Below are 15,000 nucleotides of genomic sequence, written 5' to 3'. Positions count from 1 at the left end.
ACCTTCATCATCTACAACCTGCTGAGTGTGCTGATCTCCTGCACATGTGACCGGTAACACACACACACACTCTCATTAGGGCTGGGTATTGACACAAATTTCACAATTTGATTTGATTCAATCTCGATTATTTTGGATATCAGTTCCAATAAATGGCCATTTTTCTCAAGGGAATCAAATCTCTGAACTAATGCTGTAAACTAGGAGTCTAGTTGGGCTTCATTAGCCTAATATGAAGGTAATAATGAACTGTTTTGTGGCTACACAAACACTTAAATTACACTTTTATTTATTTTATAATAAGAAGATTATATGAAATATAAACATTTAAATGGTGACTGTCATAAAAACTTGCCAGATTTAATCAAATATGCATTAAATATTGAAGAACATTAAGATTATGGTGTATATATTTATCAAAATGCTTTAAAAAGTTATTTTCTCTATCTGACTAACGAGTTGATGTGGGTTTTCTGAGGTAAATATGACGATACATTGATTACAAGCTGTTTAACTGACGTCTTTCCACGGTTGAAACGCTGATTGAGTGAATCAATGTGTCATGATCCGGTTTTGGATAAGTTGTACTCTATCTTTAACACACTTTCAGATGCTCATTCATGTTTAACTGGTATTATTAAGCCGGACGAGAGATCAGCGCTGCTGCTTCTCCAGAGCGATCTCACGCCACAGCGACAAAACGCTATTTATGTTTTTGAGTTTCTAAAGAAAATGGACGTAATTTGAAAATTGAGACTTTGTTTCATATTAATAGTAACAAAGGACAAAGATTATTGCGATTTTTTTTGGATGCGCGCAGCCGCGATATAATGTCCCATTCATTCAAATGAAACAGGACGACTAATCGATTCTTGAGATTTAACAATCGATATCGGTTCGTAAAAATGAGAATCGATTAATATCGAGAAATCGATATTTATTACCCAGCCCTAACTCACACACACTCACATACGCACACACTCTTTCACTCTTACTCTCTCACACACACACACACACACACACACACAGATGGAGAATTGCGAAAACCTGATATTTATACACCAGTGGAGAAATGATGAAACTGAATCTACTGAAACTTAAGGAGGTTTGGCACCAAAAGTGTATCTGAAAGCTGGATTTGTGTGTGTGTGTGTGTGTGTGTGTAAAAACAGAAGTGTAAGTGAGGTCACATGACATTCCTGGCATTTCGACCAGAAAGAATGTAAACTGCTGCAGTTAAAATCATCTGAATACAATTAGATTTGATGTTTTTGTTGCTCGTGACGTAATTTTTGTGCATGTTCACTTTTTGCCACAAAGTACATTTGTTCAGGAAGTGTGTGTGTGTGTGTGTGTGTGTGTGTGTGTGTGTGTGTGTGTGTGTGTGTGTGTGTGTGTGTGTTTGTGTGGTAATGAAATGCTACACATGTACTGTAGTAAATACAAGTGTGTATGTTTTTAGTAGTCTTATGTGAAACCCGGATCACATGCACCTCACATGATGTGCATTAGGAAAGCTCTGTCTGTGTGTGTGTGTGTGTGTGTGTGTGTGTGTGTGTGAGAGAAGGGGGGGTTAGGGTCTGATTAGAGAAATTAAATTACATCAGTGTGAGAGGTTAAAAATATGTTTTTTTTTGTTATTATTAAAGCCATCAATCAGCTTCTCATCACTGTCAGTCAAAACACTGATCGCTGATCGCCGTGGAGACCGGCTCTGCCCATCGCCATGACAACAGTTGTACTTTAGAGATTAATTCACCAATCAAGTGGAAATAAGCGTGTGTGTGTGTGTGTGTGTGTGTGTGTGTGTGTGTGTGTGTGTGTGAGAGAGAGTGACCAGCAGGGGGCAGTAACACACTGAACCTGGAGACTCACGTAAACACACACCGTTGCTTTCGCAGAAGGAGTTGAGTTGAGATGGAGAAATATTCAGCATTTTTAAAGGTCAGGGCTGGAGAAATCACATTTATCCTGATCTTTAGAAATAAAACATACTGTACGTTTCTACGCTTCCTCTCCAGATTTAAGAAAAACACATTTATTGAAGTTAAATATCAAAAATATCAGATGGATGAACAACACATTTATACAAGCTTTTTGCAATCAAAAGCTCACAAGTCAAGTCAGATTTCCGTCTGTAGCCAATCAGAGCCAAGCTGATTTGCATATATAGTGCAGATTGAGTCTTAAAGCGACAGTAGCAGAAGACCCCAGTCGTATGATCGCGTGTAGATTTGATTTGTGAGTTGGAGTGTCGGGTCGAGTGAGCTCATGTTGTGGATCGGTTGATTTGCATGAGGATGATTACGGGACATTAATCGGCAGTGCTGGGAAGGAATCGTGTGTGTGTGTGTGTGTGTGTGTGTGTTTCTCTCAGGACTGTCAGTCTGTTCATGTATTCATTATTGCTTGTTTAATTGCATTAGTTCAAAGCTGTCATTTTCTCTTTTGTTGAGCGCGGTGTCTATCGGACTTCACTTTCTGCATAAAAATTGATGAATGGAAAGTTCAAAATAACAGCATTTATTTGAAATATAATCTTTTTTAACGTTATTTATATCTTTATTGTCATTTTTGATCAATTTAATGCATCCTTGATTAATGAATAAAAGTATTAATTTCATAACTCCAAATATTTGAATGGTCATTCAAAAGATTTCAATTTCAAATTAAATGCTTTTCTTTTGAACTTTCTGTTCATGCGGAATCTGATAAGGACAAAATATATTAGAATAAGCAGTTTCTCATAACAGTCAGTGTGTGTAATATAATATATTTCCACTGCTAAACCCAATGAAGATGTCACTTGTCGTCAAGTGAACAATAAGCCCCACCCCTGTCATCTAATTGGCCATCTATATCAAATGATAGTGAGAATGTTAGTGTGAAATTGAACACAGTATATTCCAATTTTGTTTTCAATAAAAAACATTTGCGCAGAGCAAGCCGATCCACTTTTCCATGTTGATAAGAGCATTAAAATGAGAGAAAATAAAAAGAAATCAAGAGATATTGAGAATAGAAAAAAATGTGCGATTAATCGTGAGTTAACTATGACATTAACGCGATTAATCGCGATTTAAATATTTTAATGGTTTGACAGCACTAGTTTAAACTGATAATCGTTTGTTTTACTGGCGTTCTTTCAGTTTCTCCTAATAAATAATTATTATTATTTCGCTCCTGAACTCTATGGCAGGCCATACAGGGTGTCTAACTCAATCCCTCTAGCGCCACCAACTGTTCAAAGGTCCGGCTACATTAATGCTAATAACTTTTGAGCCGTTCGGGCTAGAAATAAAATATGGGTTCCTCTAGTTCCTCTAATTTAATTTAATTGCATTGCGTTTCTCCGAATTCATAACTGATTCGTCAAACCGTTCTTAAATAATACGCAAATGGATTCAAATGCTATATCTGCACAGCACTTTAGTGTATGCTGACCAAATTTGGTGTGTGTTCTGACCACCATGACCTGAGGGTACCTGCTCAGTTTCTGCACAGTGCCACCTAGTGGGCAGGAGATATGGAAAGTTTACAATACTGCTTATAACTTGTATCTTTAGATTCTGTGCAGCATGCAAAGTCGAACGATACCCAAGTCTCCCAGATCGGCCATTTTGACATTAAATGTTATATTTTGTATTTTGTGTATCATTGTATTTGGCAAGTTTCAAGACAGTGCCATCTTGTGTTCAAAAGTTATAATCAAATTTCCCCAAAATGTTAAAGGTACAGCGGAGGATCTTTCCGAATTTTAGAGAAGACCCGCCCTCTCCAATTTTTTTAAAAAATGCACATGGACAAACACAACACTCTTGCTCCCGAGCGCTACCTTTAATAACTTTTGATAACATTAGCTTACTGTAATGGGTCGTGCCGAGAACATGCATACCAATTTTGGATGAACTTACCGTCCGCCATTTTGATTTTCTTTAAAAACCTACTTTTTCCAATGTTCATAAAAATTTAACCGTATCATCTTCAGGCCATGCCAGCAAAAAGTTATGAATTTAGTTTAGTTTGTCTATTGTCCACAAGAGAAAATTTAATTATAGACAAATGGACGACAGACGAAACCGTTTTCGGCAACAAAGTTTGGTGCCAAAATGACTCTTAGCTTGTAACTCTGCAATGCTTTGACAGATTGACACCAAACTTTGCATGAGTCATTATCACCTCACTCTGATCACACCACATCAATTTGGCCACAGCGCCACCTATTGGTCAAAAGTGATTCAACAAATTCCGAGTGATTGTGTTTGTGATTTGCCTTGAATGTTCTTCACGTGTCTTCAGTTGCTCATTGATGCAGTTGGTCTGATGGCTGGAGTCGTGTTCAGGTACTGATGAGAAAGCAAACAAGTCTCTCTTCAGAAATCTCATCAGAGTTCATTTCGTTGGCATCGCACCGACCGATAATCCCCAGATCAATACGGCGAAACTGTCGCTCTGCTTTTCTAATGGTTTTGTTTGTTTGCAGCTGGCAGTGTTTACATTCACTCGGGTCCTGTAAGCAGAATTAATACCTAATAAAAGATATCAGCTGCTCGCGCACGGATGGACGGCCGATTGACACTTTCTATTTTCTGCGGACTTGTTAACTCGCGTGTGTGCGAGAGATAGACGGACGAGAGCGAGCGAGACAGACGCTCTTTTAGTGAAATAATTGTGTGTTCAGATCTGCGGTTGGTCTGTATAATACTTAATAGAGCTGGGATGATGCTATTAAACCCGCTGGAGCTGAAACAGGCGTGAGAAGGGTTTCAACCAGAGACTCGGATCTTGTGTTTTTAGTCTCTGATTTCTTAAATTGGATTAGGTTTCATTATTTGATTTGGTTCTCTCTTTTACTTTCTGTGCAGTGCAATGCAAAAAACAACACATTTAGAAAATCTCTCCACACAGTGCAAGTCAATGGGGTCCAAAATCTTCTTTTTTTGTTTCACTGACACTCGATCATCATAAATGACTTGAGAAATGATGGTGATTGTCACAGTCGTCTGCTCGGTCTCTCACTAGGGTTCTCCTGCAGAAAGATTACGGTTTCCTCCGAGACATTAACGTCTGGCACCCGTTCGTGACCATCGGTGTGTATTCCTCCACGCTCTCCGCTGCCATGAGTAATCTGATCGGAGCTTCCCGAATCCTGTACGCTCTGGCGCGGGACGACCTGTTCGGTGAGTGAATCACCGTCACCTACAGATTGTTGTGTTCGGCTTTATTATAACCTTTAAATCTGGCCACTCCCCCTAATGAGCCTCATTTGCATAAACGTGTAACTTTGGCCTGTGTAAATATCCTGTCTTGTGTAAATATACAGTCTATTGAAATGCATTCAGCTTGTATTTCATCCCCCCAAATGTATGTAATACAAAACTAGACAATATTAATTCCTAATATATATATATATATATATATATATATATATATATATATATATATTCAGTTTGAAGTGGCTCAAAACTTTTCATCAAAGTAATGCATGCATTTTGAGTATTTGTTGTGCTGCACTGTGTTGTGTGTGTATTATTACATTTAATTATAAATAAATGTCAATTTACATACTTTTGTAATATCTTATAAATGTGTGTGTGTGTTATTAATACATATTATGTATAGTATTTGTTGTGCCTCAGCCGTGCTGTTTTCTGGGTGATTGAGTTTTATGTCATCATGTGTTTGTTGTTGGTCTGTGTGCATGTGATCTCTCAGAGGTTCAGTCCTTTAAAGTTCACCCTCATCTTGCTGATCTTTTTGGTGAAATCTGAGAGATTTCTGTCCCTCCATCAACATCTATGAACTACGGAGGCGTATTGCATTCACTTGAAGAAAAAAAACCTACCCTGTTTTTCTGAATTAACAAGTTAATTATCTCAGAATTATGAGATAATTTTTCCTGGAAAAAAGTTTTTGCTCTGTTTTTTTTAATTAACGAGTTAATTTTTCATGAGAAAAAAAGTTTTGCTCTGTTTTTCTGAATTAACGAGTTAATTTTTCACAGAAATTTTTTTTTGCTCTGTTTTTCTGAATTAATGAGCTAATTTTTCATGGACATTTTTTTTTAATTCAGAAAAACAGAGCAAGAAAAAAATGTCCATGAAAAATTAACTCGTTAATTCAGACAAAACAGAGCAACATTTTTTTTCTCATGAAAAATTAACTCGTTAATTCAGAAAAACAGAGCAAAAACTTTTTTCTCATGAAAAATTAACTCGTTAATTCAGAAAAACAGAGCAATTTTTTTCTCATAAAAAATTAACTCGTTAATTCAGAAAAACAGAGCAAAACCTTTTCTTCTCATGAAAAATTTTTACTCGTTAATTCAGAAAAACAGAGCAAAAAAATTTTTTTCTCGTGAAAAATTAACTCGTTAATTTAGAAAAACAGAGCAAAAACTTTTTTCCATGAAAAATTATCTTGTAATTCTGAGATAACTAACTTGTTAATTTAGAAAAACAGTACTTTTTTTTTCTTCAAGTGAATGCAATACGCCTCCGTAATGAACCACCACTTTGATGCTTTAAAAAGTTCATGAAGAGATTGTAAAACTAATGCATATTTTCCGAAGAGACTCGATCGCTTTTAGACCTTTATTCACATATGAACGTATATCAAGAAGATCAAAAAGATCAACGGAAGTGTTACAGGTTTTTAACGGTATGAGGGTGAGGAAATAATGGCAGAATCTTTTCATTTTTGTGTGAACTAACCCTTTAACCCGTGCGTGTGTGTGTGTGTGTGTGTGTTCAGCATGCTGAGTATTGTCCGGTTTTCGTTTGATGGATGAATGAATGTTCTCCGGGTAAATGTCTTGATGTGAGAGTGATTGATTCTCCTGCTGTTGTTCGGTTTCTTCACCTTGAAATATGAGTGGATGTATTGGGTTACAGATCGTATCAGTTGTCCGTCTCTCACTCTCTCTCTCTCTCTCAGGAAAGGCTCTGTCTCCTGCCAAACGCACATCCGGCAGTGGGAACCCCTGGGTGTCGGTTCTCATCTCCTGGTTCATCGTACAGGTGATGATTTGAAATGACTTTATGCATAATTCAGCTCACTTTCATTGGGCCCCAGTCGCCTTCGAGTAGCCCTGGGTTATAGTAGCTATACAGATTGTTCCAGAGCAGCTTTAGGAGATTACAGTCACAGAGAGTGTTTAGGCTTTACAGCAGATCTAGAATAAAGTTATTGTCCAGATAAAGTTAGTTTTGATTGCAAAGATCATTAGTGATTAACTGAGGGGCCATGACACCGTTTAACTGAAACAGAAACTTTTAATGTGTTCTAGCCGTTCATTTGCACGGCAACAGTGTTTGATGCTCGAGAACCCAAACTGTGTAACCGGTTCCAAGTTTTTAATTTTGATTTTGATCAATGATATAAAACACTCAGTTATAACCTGCTTGTGTTTTTTAAACTTTATTGTGTCTGATTGTGTTTTTTAAAATCTTTATATAGGCTTCAAAGTGTATAAATTTTGGATTAACTTGTAAAGATTATCTTGGAAGACAAAACGTGTAAGGGTCACAACCCTTTGTTAAAGACAGATCTTATTTTTTGGGATTTTCCAAAAGTCTATGGGGAAAATGCATTGCTTTTCGACTGAGGGAACCCATGCGCCGCTAGCTTCGAGTTGTCCTACAAAGTGACGTCATCACATGAACTTCGGCACATGAACAAATGTGTAACGTTTTTAGTGTAACGAATTGAGCGTACACCGCTCACAGCATCTTATTCCTCTCCAGAGGACAACAGCGCTCTTTCCGATCCCGCTATCGACCTCTGATCCTCATCCAGAAGCGCCGCGATGGGGATTAAACGGCTGAAACTAAAACTGCACAACAAACTCTAATAAATGCTGTGTTCTGTTTGAGCTTTCTGTTGCTCCTGCCGAAGCCCGGGGTCTCCATTCCTTCTCCTGCAGGAGTTTTGGTTCCTTGCCACTGCCGCCTTTGGCTTTTGGATTGCTTAATTGGGGACATTTAATTTAATATTCAACAATATTATTTATCTGCATGCAACCATTAACTGAGCTGGACGATGACATCGTTTTTTTCCAGAGCAGCTATATATATATAAATGAACTAAATTAATAACTTTTTACAATAAAAATTAAACATCACTGAACTTATATAAGCTGGACTGTGACGCTCTTCTCTTCTGGAAACACACTTTGTTGCATTATTTTCCTGTTATCTCTGTAAAGCTGACTTGAGTGTCGTTTGCACCATTATCGGCTTTGTCTGAAAGGGTTAAACTCCCACTTGGAGTGGCGCTTGTGAGCGGATGATGACTCGGCATATTAAACTTTTCCAGACGTGATCCTGACGTCCAAAAACATGCACCGTTTTCAGAAACCCTTTTCCCTGAGAGACCTGGATGTGTTTCTTCTGCCTGTCCCTCACCTCCTCCTGCCGGATTGAAACGCAGCCGCAGCGTTCATCTCATAAACGCACAATTTATCTCCGACACTTGAGCGAGACTTAGTGTTATATACGAGGGCCTTAAAAGAAGAGCACTTAATATGAGGGATAATGCTCAGCCAATATCTTAATAACACTCTGTCTAAATTAGAGTAATAGTACACACACACACACACACACACACTCGTGTTGGACACTGTGTGCATTTTAATGCTGAGTAGAGTTTAAGCTGAGTTAAACACTTTATTGTCATTGTACTGCTGTGCAGAACAGGCCAATCTGTTGGTATCCCACGTCCTCCTTTACATAAAACAAGAGTCAAGACAAGAATATAGTGAAACAAGGGCTCTGTTTCGAACCCTAGTGAGCTCCCTGCACAGGCAGCACTTATAATGCACCACATTTTACTTCAGCTTTATTTCAATTACTGAAATGTTTCAATAGTTTAATTAGCTGTGCAGCTCTAGGATTTGAGACGGAGCCGGAGATCAGTGTTTCTGTATATTTGGCTAGTGATGATGATGATGATGATGATCAGACCTTCTCTGTCTCTTTCTGTCTCCAGCTGGTGTTGTTCTCGGGGAAGTTGAACACTATAGCGAGTATCGTGAGCATTTTCTTCCTGCTGGTCTACGCAACTGTGGATCTGGCCTGTCTGGCGCTGGAGTGGGCGTCCGCCCCGAACTTCAGGTGATCATCCCTGTTTTAGTCATCAAAGACGGTCAGGCTCACTAAAGCCGGCCAGATGCTCTAACGGCAAAGACAGACATGCTTCTCAGAGAGTGAGACAGTGAGAGTGTGAGACAGCGAGAGAGTGAGACGGTGAAACGGTGAAAGAATGAGACGGTGAGACGGGTGAGAGAGTGAGACAGTGAAACGGTGAGAGAGTGAGACGGGTGAGAGAGTGACACGGTGAGAGAGTGAGACAGTGAAACGGTGAGAGAGTGAGACGGGTGAGAGAGTGACACGGTGAGAGAGTGAGACAGTGAAACGGTGAGAGAGTGAGAGAGTGACACGGTGAGAGAGTGAGACAGTGAAATGGTGAGAGAGTGAGACAGTGAAACAGTGAGAGAGTGACACGGTGAGAGAGTGAGATAGTGAAATGGTGAGAGAGTGAGACAGTGAAACAGTGAGAGAGTGAGACGGTGAGAGAGTGAAACAGTGAGAGAGTGAGACGGTGAGAGAGTGAGACGGTGAGAGAGTGAGACGATGAGAGAGTGAGACTGTGAGAGAGTGAGACGGTGAGAGAGTGAGACGGTGAGAGAGTGAGACGGTGAGAGAGTGACACAGTGAGAGAGTGAGACAGTGAGAGAATGAGACAGTGAAATGGTGAGAGAGTGAGACGGTGAAATGGGGAGAGAGTGAGACGTGAGACGGGTCAGAGAGTGAGACGGTGAGAGAATGAGACAGTGAAATGGGGAGAGAGTGAGACGGTGAAATGGGGAGAGAGTGAGACGGGTCAGAGAGTGAGACGGTGAGAGAGTGAGACAGTGAAATGGTGAGAGAGTGAGACGGTGAAATGGGGAGAGAGTGAGACGTGAGACGGGTCAGAGAGTGAGACGGTGAGAGAGTGAGACAGTGAAATGGGGAGAGAGTGAGACGGTGAAATGGGGAGAGAGTGAGACGTGAGAGAGTGAGACAGTGAAATGGGGAGAGAGTGAGACGTGAGACGGGTCAGAGAGTGAGACGGTGAGAGAGTGAGACAGTGAAATGGTGAGAGAGTGAGACGGTGAAATGGGGAGAGAGTGAGACGTGAGACGGGTCAGAGAGTGAGACGGTGAGAGAGTGAGACAGTGAAATGGGGAGAGAGTGAGACGTGAGACGGGTCAGAGAGTGAGACGGTGAGAGAGTGAGACAGTGAAATGGGGAGAGAGTGAGACAGTGAAATGGGGAGAGAGTGAGACGGTGAAATGGGGAGAGAGTGAGACGTGAGAGAGTGAGATGGTGAGAGAGTAAGATGATAAGGTGAGAGAGTGAGTGGCACTGATAATATTTGTAAGATCAGTTGCACATTTGATTTATTAATCTAAAATATGACGGATTGTGTGATATTCCTTGTTATAGGCCTACTGTACATTATACTGTAATGCTTTGAGTTCTGAGATTGTCTGTTCAATGAAACTCTCCATTCTAGTCAGAACGATGAGCTTTCTGTCCGTGACCAGTATTGACGATTGACTCAGGGTCAGAGGTCAAGGTTAAACGTTAAACTCTCCACGGCTGATTGGCTGAGGATGTTGAGGGGGCGGGGCTTCTCTGCTGCCGAGTGTGTGTCTCTTTCTGTCTCCAGCTGGTGTTGTTCTCGGGGAAGTTGAACACTATAGCGAGTATCGTGAGCATTTTCTTCCTGCTGGTCTACGCAACTGTGGATCTGGCCTGTCTGGCGCTGGAGTGGGCGTCCGCCCCGAACTTCAGGTGATCATCCCTGTTTTAGTCATCAAAGACGGTCAGGCTCACTAAAGCCGGCCAGATGCTCTAACGGCAAAGACAGACATGCTTCTCAGAGAGTGAGACAGTGAGAGTGTGAGACAGCGAGAGAGTGAGACGGTGAAACGGTGAAAGAATGAGACAGTGAAATGGGGAGAGAGTGAGACAGTGAAATGGGGAGAGAGTGAGACGGTGAAATGGGGAGAGAGTGAGACGTGAGAGAGTGAGATGGTGAGAGAGTAAGATGATAAGGTGAGAGAGTGAGTGGCACTGATAATATTTGTAAGATCAGTTGCACATTTGATTTATTAATCTAAAATATGTCCGATTGTGTGATATTCCTTGTTATAGGCCTACTGTACAATGAAACTCTCCATTCTAGTCAGAACGATGAGCTTTCTGTCCGTGACCAGTATTGACGATTGACTCAGGGTCAGAGGTCAAGGTTAAACGTTAAACTCTCCACGGCTGATTGGCTGAGGATGTTGAGGGGGCGGGGCTTCTCTGCTGCCGAGTGTGTTCTGTTTGCTGCTGATTGTTTGTCACTGTTGTTTGTTGTGTCTGCAGAGGCACGTTAGATTAAAAGCCATTTAGTGTTCAAATCCCCCAAGAGAGAGCCGTGATTAGCATAGTTAATTTAGCCCAACCACTCCAAACTTTATTGTCAACATGGGAGAGAGCTGTGTGTGTGTGTGTGTGTCTGATTTTGGGCTGCTGCAGTCACAGGAAAATCAGCCAAAATAGAGGACTGAGTGAGTGAGTGAGTCAGTGAGTGAGTGAGTGAGTGTGTGAATGAGTCAGTGAGTCAGTGAGTGAGTGAGTGAGTGAGTGAGTGTGTGAATGAGTCAGTGAGTGAGTGAGTGAGTGTGTGAATGAGTCAGTGAGTGAGTGAGTGAGTGACTGACTGAGTGACTGAGTGATTGAGTGAGTGAGTGAGTGAGTCAGTGATTGAGTGAGTCAGTGAGTGAGTGACTGAGTGATTGAGTGAGTGAGTCGGTGAGTGAGTGAGTGAGTCAGTCAGTGAGTGAGTCAGTGAGTGAGTGAGTGACTGAGTGATTGAGTGAGTCAGTGAGTGAGTGAGTGAGTGACTGACTGAGTGACTGAGTGATTGAGTGAGTCAGTGAGTGAGTGAGTCAGTCAGTCAGTGAGTGACTGAGTGATTGAGTGAGTGAGTCAGTGAGTCAGTGAGTGAGTGAGTGAGTGAGTGAGTCAGTCAGTGAGTGAGTGAGTGAGTGAGTGACTGAGTGATTGAGTGAGTCAGTGAGTGAGTGAGTGAGTGAGTGAGTGACTGAGTGATTGAGTGATTGAGTGAGTCAGTCAGTCAGTGAGTGAGTCAGTGAGTGAGTGAGTGACTGAGTGATTGAGTGAGTCAGTGAGTGAGTGAGTGACTGACTGAGTGACTGAGTGATTGAGTGAGTCAGTGAGTGAGTGAGTCAGTCAGTGAGTGACTGAGTGATTGAGTGAGTGAGTCAGTGAGTCAGTGAGTGAGTGAGTGAGTGAGTCAGTCAGTGAGTGAGTGAGTGAGTGAGTGACTGAGTGATTGAGTGAGTCAGTGAGTGAGTGAGTGACTGAGTGATTGAGTGATTGAGTGAGTCAGTCAGTCAGTGAGTGAGTCAGTGAGTGAGTGAGTGACTGAGTGATTGAGTGAGTCAGTGAGTCAGTGAGTGACTGACTGAGTGACTGAGTGATTGAGTGAGTCAGTGAGTGAGTGAGTGAGTCAGTCAGTGAGTGACTGAGTGATTGAGTGAGTGAGTCAGTGAGTCAGTGAGTGAGTGAGTGAGTGAGTGAGTGAGTCAGTCAGTGAGTGAGTGAGTGAGTGAGTGACTGAGTGATTGAGTGAGTCAGTGAGTGAGTGAGTGAGTGACTGAGTGATTGAGTGAGTCAGTCAGTCAGTGAGTGAGTCAGTTAGTCAGTGAGTGAGTGAGTGAGTCAGTGAGTGAATGAGTGATTGAGTGAGTCAGTGAGTGAGTGAGTGAGTGAAAGAGAGAGAGAAAGAGATCAGTGTACAGTTCCTCTTTTGATTTATGAATCCAAAAGATTCTGTGACCTTCCTTGTTATACTATAAATTCTATTGTTATGCTTTATGAGATTTTCTGTTTATTGGAACAGGATCTGTGTGGGATGAATTTCTAGTCTCTAATGCGTTTATTCTGACGTTTGCCGAGTTCAGTGTCTCACAGAAGGACGTTAGCAGCTTCTGTGTGCCTGAACTGAAGGAGAGTACGAGCGAGCGAGCTCAATAAATGTACAGATTCATTAGAGGGAGCGCAAGTATCAATGAGGAACTGGATTCACATCGGGTTTGGTGAATGTCTGTTTAGTCCAGTTCCAGACATTATCAGTTGAGCACTAATGAAATGATCCTGATGTGTTTCTAATCCATGTTTAACACAAACGTTCTGTGATCTCTGAATGCGACGGTGTTTCCTGGCTTTTACTGCTCAAGGATAAAGGCTTTCACGTTCCCTCCAGCGGTTCGAGTTGGACTGAGTCTCAGATGATGCGCTTTGTTGTTTGGCAGCGTTCCTGTCTAAGTAGAAGCAGACGAATCTGAGTCCAAGAGATCCAGTGTGTCTGGAATTAATAAGATGAAACTTTTGAGAAAAAATAAGAGAGAGAGAGCGAGAGAGAGAGTGTGTATGTGTGTGTGAGTGAATACAGGAGTACGTAAGAGTGTGTGTGTGTGTGTGTGTGTGTGTGTGTGTGTGTGTGTGTGTGTGTGTGTGTCGCACGGGTCATTTTGGCAGCGGGAAGTTTGCTTTTTGCTGACTTGAGCAGGGTGACATCACTTTGAGTGCAGATCCGCTGGCTTTTAACATAATTGCTGCTGAGAGCGACACTGGAGGACGAGCGAGAGAGAGAGAGTGTGTGTGTGTGTGTGTGTGTGTGCTGAATTAAAAAAGGAGAAAGAAACAGGGCGAAACAGATGCGAGGGAACTGGCAGATAAATGAAAAGAAAAGAGGAATTGAGTGTGAAAGAGACTGAGGGGAAAACTGAAGTGTGTGTGTGAGAGAGTGTGTGTGTCTGTGTCTGACTATCAGTGTGTGACTGTGTGTGTGAGATAGATGAGAGACAGAGTGTGCAGCGCAGACAGGAGAGCGCTGGCACTTGCAACGCCAAGGTCATGGGTTCGAGTCCCAGGGAAAGCGCGGACTGCTAATAATGTAAATCTGCAGTGCGAGTCACCAAACACACACATGTAATATGATGTAACGCATGGAGGATTCCCGGATACTGACGAGGTCTAAGACAGGATTCGATACACGACCCGGTTCTGACGATCAAACTATTAAAAATAGAGTCTTCATTTTCCTTATACAAAACTATAATTATGCATTTCTTTTGATTTCTAGGTGAAATTTTACATAGACATGTTTTTGTGTGACTCTCTTCTGCTGTTTGGATGCATACATTGATTTAGCACACACACACACACACACTCTCTCACACACACACACACACTGAACTCAATAAGAGCCATTTAAAAACTCACTCACACAAACACACACACACTCTCTCTCTCTCACACACACACACACACACACACACTTCCCTCTCCGCAAGATGAAAATCCATTAAAGACAAACTCGTAATTGCTGTTATAATGACTCACAAACACACATTTAAACCCACAGACACACACACACACTCAATGGTCCAAACACACAGAAATGCTCATTGTTATTTACACACACGGCTGAACTTTGACCCGGAGTTACATCTCTAAACGACTCGAGCTGCTAATGAAGCTGGAACATGAAAAGACAGAGACAAGAGGTGCTTTTAGAGACGTCAGAATGTGTGTGTGTGTGTGATGTGATTACTGATCAAACACACACTGCTGTTTGCTTGTGTGTTGCTCGCATATTTGTGCAATAGAAGAACAAGCAGATGTCTGGCAATATTTAGTCTGTAATACTCCTGTAAGCAGATAATGAGTGGGGTTTGGACGTGTTTGCGTCTCTCTCTCTCTCTCTCTCTCTGCTGGTGTGTCAGATCAACAGAGCCTCAGTGAGGATGAGAGAGGAAGTGCTGCTGTACATGCAGACACTACAGTCGGCATATTACACATCAATAACTGTTCAGTTCTGCTAATCAACGTGTTTCACACATCTGTGATGCTCAAGTGCTAATTTCTCCCCTCCTTC

At 41.5% G+C, this 15,000-nt stretch overlaps 1 protein-coding gene across 1 annotated transcript in view; it reads left to right on the top strand.

Moving 5' to 3' along the window:
• The window catches only part of LOC120478238 (zgc:153039), a 24,648-nt gene that overhangs the window by 4,657 nt on the left and 4,991 nt on the right, over positions 1-15,000 (top strand). Inside the window, exons 6-9 of the mRNA XM_039670048.2 lie at positions 1-53; positions 5,023-5,180; positions 6,937-7,019; positions 8,989-9,113. The exon at positions 1-53 is cut by the window's left edge and continues 59 nt beyond it. Coding sequence (XP_039525982.2) covers positions 1-53; positions 5,023-5,180; positions 6,937-7,019; positions 8,989-9,113 — 419 coding nt within the window. The remainder of the gene's footprint in view (positions 54-5,022; positions 5,181-6,936; positions 7,020-8,988; positions 9,114-15,000) is intronic.

The sequence above is a fragment of the Pimephales promelas genome, chromosome 16 (genome assembly GCF_988280905.1).
Source record: "Pimephales promelas chromosome 16, fPimPro1.hap1.1, whole genome shotgun sequence".
In the NCBI taxonomy this organism is placed as follows: Eukaryota; Metazoa; Chordata; class Actinopteri; order Cypriniformes; family Leuciscidae; genus Pimephales; species Pimephales promelas.
This window is presented reverse-complemented; position numbering and strand designations above follow the sequence as displayed.